This window comes from Perognathus longimembris, chromosome 10 (genome assembly GCF_023159225.1).
Source record: "Perognathus longimembris pacificus isolate PPM17 chromosome 10, ASM2315922v1, whole genome shotgun sequence".
In the NCBI taxonomy this organism is placed as follows: domain Eukaryota; kingdom Metazoa; phylum Chordata; class Mammalia; order Rodentia; family Heteromyidae; genus Perognathus; species Perognathus longimembris.
Genome location: NC_063170.1, coordinates 72,485,286 through 72,491,377, shown reverse-complemented (window position 1 = coordinate 72,491,377; position 6,092 = coordinate 72,485,286). Strand labels below are relative to the sequence as shown.

Below are 6,092 nucleotides of genomic sequence, written 5' to 3'. Positions count from 1 at the left end.
ACTATCTTTCCTCAAAATTCCAGGCTGGCCAGGCAGTGGTGGTTCATGGCTGTAATCCTAGGTACTCGGGAGGCTGAGATTTGTGGATCATGGTTCAAAGCTAGCTCTGTCAGGAAAGCCCACAGACTTCCATCTCCATTTAAGCACCCCAAACCAGAAGTGGCACTGTGGCTCAAGTGGTAGAATGATAGCCTTGAGTGAAAAAGCTCAGGGACAGTGCCCAGACCCTGAGTTCAAGCCCCACAACAGACAAAAAAAAAGAAGAAAAAAAACCTCCATGCTGGTGGGTGCTCCCTAGCCCACATCTGTAGGACACAGCAGGACAGGGGTGATTGCTCCTGTTTTATGTGTCTGGAGGCACCAGTGGCCCAGGAAGGCATCGCCACCTCTAGGACTCAGGTCCTGGATGCCACAATCACTTTCAGACACCACAGAGGCCCACAGGACACTGGGCATGTGGGGGGGGGGGTCCCCTCCACGACCTGGGCGTGGCCTGTGGCTCTGGGCCCACAGCCTCCTGCCTGTGGAGATAGGCCCTCAAGGGCTGCATTCAGGGGATCAGGCAGGCTATTTTCATCACTTCCTTCCTCCTTCAAGCAGCACCCTTCACTGAGGAGCTAGCTCTTACGGCTCTGCCACACAGCCTCAGCCTCAGCCTCAGCCAGGGAGGCAAGCCCAACCCAAACCCTGCAGGTAAGTGCCAGCCTATTACCCAGTATGGCCTTCTATTCTGCAGCTGGGCTGGAAGGGAGTGAGAGGGCCACCTGATCACCACTGTCTCCCTACTAGAAGATGAGGGGGTGAGAGGGCCGCCTGATCCCCCCTCTGTCTCCCTACTAGATGAGGGGCAGAGTTTTTTTTCTAAGATACCATGGCTCCTTTACTGAATCAAGATAGATTGGTTCAATTACTACTCAGCCATTCTGTGAAGGGCTCTGGTGAGGGAGCTGGGTCTGACAAGGAGACCAGCCTCCACCCCCAGGCCGGAGGGAAGGCCACAAAGCCGACAGAAGGCTGGGCTGGCTCCTGGGATATTTTTATGACACTGGTGATCCTGAGCAAGCTTCTCTCCCTCCCCAGACCTGTTTCCCAATTCTAAGCATTAGCCTAAACGAGTGGCTTTCTAGACAGGCCCCTTGGGGTTCCATCCCCTGCCCCCTCCCAGAAGACCCCTCCTCAGTTGAGCTGTGGAGGTCTGATGGTGGATCGAGGCCATCTGTGGAGGGTTCTACCCTAGCCTGGGCCAGGCTCAGGCATGAGGCTGGGTGTGGTAGCTAAGAAGCACTTTGTAGTCTCTCAGGCTCAGGAGCTGGGCAGGAATCTCTTAGTCCTCCACTGTGCTGCCACCCAAATAGGGTCTTCTAGAGACCAAAAAGATCCTCCCCCTCTCACCTCAGAGGCCTCACTCCAGATGTTCTGCATCAGCCGCCACCCCCATTTCACCGAGGAGAATGCTGAGGCTGAGAGATGAACACACACACACACACACACACACACACACACACACACACACACACACACACCCCGCCCATAGCTTAGGAGCCCTGGCCCTGGGGAAGGGCTGCCAGGCCCTCTTCATGCTGCTCTCCCCCCAGCCCACCAGCCTGATGCCTGCCTGGAGGTTCCTGTTCCTGATCTGGGTGGTGGTGAAGGCTTCCCAGGCCTGTCCCTCACCCTGCACCTGCCAGGCCTTGGAGACGATGGGGCTGAGGGTCGACTGCGAGGGACAGGGGCTTACAGCCCTACCTGCCTTGCCAGCCCACACTCGCCAACTCCTGCTGGCCAACAACAGCCTGCGCTCAGTGCCCCCGGGTGCGTTTGACCACCTGCCCCAGCTGCAGCACCTGGACGCCACGCAGAACCCCTGGCACTGCGACTGCAGCCTCGCCTATCTGCGACTCTGGCTGGAGGATCGCATGCCCGAGGCCCTTGTGCACATCCGCTGCACCAGTCCTGACCTGGCCGCCCACCGCCCGCTGGGCCAGCTGACAGGCTACGAGCTGGGAAGCTGCGGCTGGCAATTGCCGGCATCCTGGGGATCCCCAAGGTTCTGGTGGGATATGGCTTTGGTGGCTGTAGCTGCGCTGGGCCTGGCTCTCCTGGCTGGCCTGCTGTGTACTTCTAGAGAGCCCATGACCGTGACATAAGCCAGGCAGCCAGGCCCAGGGCAGTCTCCCAGGCCCACAGCCCTGGTCAGCCCAAAGTGAGGCCGATGAGCACCTTCGTGTGAGAGCAAAAAACATTACTTGTGCCTCAGGACTGAGTCTGGCCCCTTCTTGAAGGTGGGTTCATTTTGTTTTAACAAAATACAGGCCACAGTGACTCTATTGCTCCCATTTCCCACCACCTCTGGGTCCTAGGACTCCGGCTCTCACAGACTCTCTGGTCTCATGAGCCCCTCACGAGGAATGGCCAGGCCATGTGTTCTAGCATTCAACCCTCCAGAGTGCTCGCTGCACTGAAGGTCCTGGGGTAGGGAGGGCCTCCATGAAAAAAATACTTTGAAAGGCACCTCACCTTTCCTGCATGGTCTCTGGCCACTCCATCCTGGCCACAGTATGCTGCCCAGGCATACTGTCCTTTCCTCCCTCCTCCCTGTCTCACAGAAAACAACTCTCCTCCAAGCTCTGATACCAGCTGCTTCCAAACCCAGGTCCCTTCTATCCCAAACAACAGTCATCACATGATGCAAGTGACAACATTCTCTCCCTCTAAGAGATTCTGCTGTCAAAATGGCTCCCTGTGGCTGGCCAGGCAGGCCTCCTGCAGTGGCTCCCTGTGGCTGACCAGCAGAGCTGAGAGCAGCCCTGGCCTTCTGCAAGCTCCTCTGTCATGATGTCCCAAGTCATCCCAGGCTCCAAAGCAACTGGACTAACCCAGCATTAAACTGTGGGCCAAAACAGGACATTCTCCATTGATTATCTCCAGTATATTTTCACAGTGGTGGAAAGCTAACACAGAGTGATTTGTAAACGACAGTTTATTTCTCACAGTTCAGAAGGCTGGTGAGTCTGTGATTAAGGGAGCAGCATGCCACTTCTGGCAGGAGGGCAGGGGAGGAGGATACCACTCACTCTAGCTCTGCTTGAAGGCCCTAATCCCGCCCAACAGGCCTCACCTCCACAGAGCCACCTCTAAGATCAAGGCTCCCCAGATGAATTTGGGGGACACACTCAGGCCACAGCTCGACCTTCATTGTCCCTACAGTCTGTGTCCCTGCCTGGCTGGAGCTGGGCATGGGTGTGAACCTGGGGTCTTAATACAGTCCTTCTGAGCTCCAAGACTGGGCATGGCACTCTCCCAGACATGGAAATTAGGCATGCTTGCCCAAATGTCTAACCAATTAGATGATGTTTTGAATGTGTCTTGAGGTCTAGGCACTGCAGTTGTGTAGAGAGGACTGAGGGACAAACTGACCCATGCCCAAGCCTGTGGGGGACCCTGGAGTGGCCAGGCCCAGGCAGGCCACTCATTTTGTCTAGGAGCACAGTGAGCTTTGAGGCTTCTTCCTTGTGCTGAAAGCTAGACAGTTCCATCAGACATTCCTTCTTCTCGCAGCCCACTTAGAAAGCAGGACTGGCCAATTAGAGCCACTTTGGTGGATACTGGGTCCAAAGAGCTGGCATTACTTGCTCATGGTCAACACGTCAGGGTCAAACTGGGACAGACGTGGCTGGCCTGTTGCAACCATGCTGGTCAGCTCCACTTGAGGGGGCTGTCCAAAAGCCCCCTTTCAGCACAGCACCGACAGAGTGGACCAAGTTACCAGGATGGTTACTAGCACACAGGGGCTGACTCAGACACCTCTCCCTGCATGGAACAGAGCAGGAGCAGTCTGGCTGCACAGGGGCTCCCAACTACACTTTGAATGACAGCTCTACTTCCTTCCTGTTGACAGCCTCTAACACCCAAGAAGCCTCCCCAGTTCAACCAGCTAAGGAGCCCTGGGCCCAGAGGAGAGCGGTTACTTGTCCTGGGTGTTGCAGGGCCTGCCAACCTTCCCTCCCCCGAGCTTTTTTTTTTTTTTTGGCCAGTCCTGGGCCTTGGACTCAGGGCCCGAGCACCGTCCCTGGCTTCTTCCCGCTCAAGGCTAGCACTCTGCCACTTGAGCCACAGCGCCACTTCTGGCCGTTTTCTGTATATGTGGTGCTGGGGAATCGAACCTAGGGCCTCGTGTATCCGAGGCAGGCACTCTTGCCACTAGGCTATATCCCCAGCCCCCTCCCCCGAGCTTTTATGTTGTTGGTCATGGGGCTTGAACTCAGGGCCTGGGTACTATCCTTGAGCTCTTCAGCTCAAGGCTAGCACTCTACCACTTGAGTCACAGTGGCACTTTTGGTTTTCTGGTGGTTCATTGAAGATAGAGTGTCTTACAGGGCTGGGAATATGGCCTAGTGGCAAGAGTGCTCGCCTTGTATACATGAAGCCCTGGGTTCGATGCCTCAGCACCACATATATAGAAAACGGCCAGAAGTGGCACTGTGGCTCAAGTGGCAGAGTGCTAGCCTTGAGCAAAAGGAAGCCAGGGACAGTGCTCAGGCCCTGAGTCCAAGGCCCAGGACTGGCCAAGAAAGTCTTACAGACTTTCCTACTGGGGCTGGCTTTGAACTGCAATCCTTAGATCTCAGCCGCCTGAGTAGCTAGGACTACAGGTTTGAGTCACTGGTGCTTGGAGTGTCTGCCTCCCTTTGCTCAGAGGCTGTAGGTGATACTTACTCTTAGGCATCCAGCTGGGGAGGAGTGCCAGATGGGCAGAGCTGAGTGGTGGGGAACCACCTCCTCCCAGTCCTCCCCAAGCCTGGGGTTTGGTCAGGGAGGCCCCTGGGCTGGGGCCGGGGAGACCCACTATGACAAGAAGGTGAGAGGGTCAGTCTTGGGAAGAAATGTTTAATGGCTAATATATATACTCTGGCTCTCCAAAGTCTCCAAAAAGGCAACTTTCCATGTGTTAATAGACTTGATATAGACACATATTCATAAATAGGTAACACGAAAACTTCCCCAATGCCAATGGTACTGGGGCTGGCAGAGTACCACCCCCTAAGCCAGGCCCTCCAGGGTCTGGCTGGAGAGGCCCAGCCCTGACAGCACTCCTGGGGGGAGGGCATCTGAATTCAATATGAATCAGGATCTTCTCCCCACATCCCCCCACAAGGGGGCCTGTGTCCCTGGGGGAAAAAAAAAACCTTCCTTGGGAGGCCCCAAACCTCCATCCTGGTACCTGTAGGAGGATCCTGGGACCTCCACTCCAGCACCTACCTGTATTACAGGCATGAGGCATGAGGAACCATGCCTAACCCTCATTTCACTCCTGCTGGGAGCAGAAAACAGCAGTCACCCTTGGCTTCCCTCAAGCTCCCCTGGCCTCTGCTCCCCAGGCTAGACAGCTCCTCTACCTCCTGTTCCCCACCTCCCTCCTGCAGAGCAACCCTTCCATGCTACCTCAGCTTCTACCTGCAAAGCAAGACTGAAATGTTCTCTTCTGGCCCCAGAGGCCCTGAGCTGCTGGGAGCAGGACAAGCCTGCCACAGGGAAGAGTCCAGTCTGCTCTGTCACACATTTCCTCATTTTCTCTCACTGAAGCCTAAGTTCCCTTTGAGAGAGGCCCCAGGCCAAGAGACCCAGACCCCTCCTACGGGAGTACAGCAGGGCTAGACCCTGGCAGGCATGTGAGAGTGGGTGATCATGGCTTCTCCTTAGGAAACTGGCTTCAGTTGGACTCCCGGGACCTCCCAGGCCTGAGGCTGGGAGGAGTCCATTCTCAGAAATGTGTCCTGCGACTCCAGATTCCCACCACTCTGGAGGGCAGGGTTGATAGGCAGGGGGTGGGAATGGGTGTCTCAGGGGTCTGGACCAGGGAGGTCAAGCTGGTCTTGGCAGGTCCAGGGTGCCAGAAGGAAGTGTGCATCCAGGCCAAGTGCACACCACCTCTTGGGCCTCTGGATCTGGTATGAACTTCAGGACTGCCACTTGGCAGTGCAACTGCAGCCCAGAGGGCAGCAAGATGTCTGTGACTGGGTGAAAAGACACAGTGGGCACAGAAGCAGCAAGGCAAAAAAGCAGACGTCAAAGTACCTGGAATGAGGTACCTG

General features: G+C 56.0%; 1 protein-coding gene across 1 annotated transcript; it reads left to right on the top strand.

The window, feature by feature from the left end:
* The first annotated feature begins 1,594 nt into the window (after positions 1–1,594).
* On the top strand, positions 1,595–2,381 carry Gp9 (glycoprotein IX platelet). Its single transcript, XM_048356375.1, has one exon. It carries the CDS (start codon positions 1,608–1,610, stop codon positions 2,145–2,147), a length of 540 nt encoding a protein of 179 aa, XP_048212332.1. The 5' UTR covers positions 1,595–1,607; the 3' UTR covers positions 2,148–2,381.
* The last annotated feature ends 3,711 nt before the right edge of the window (positions 2,382–6,092 follow it).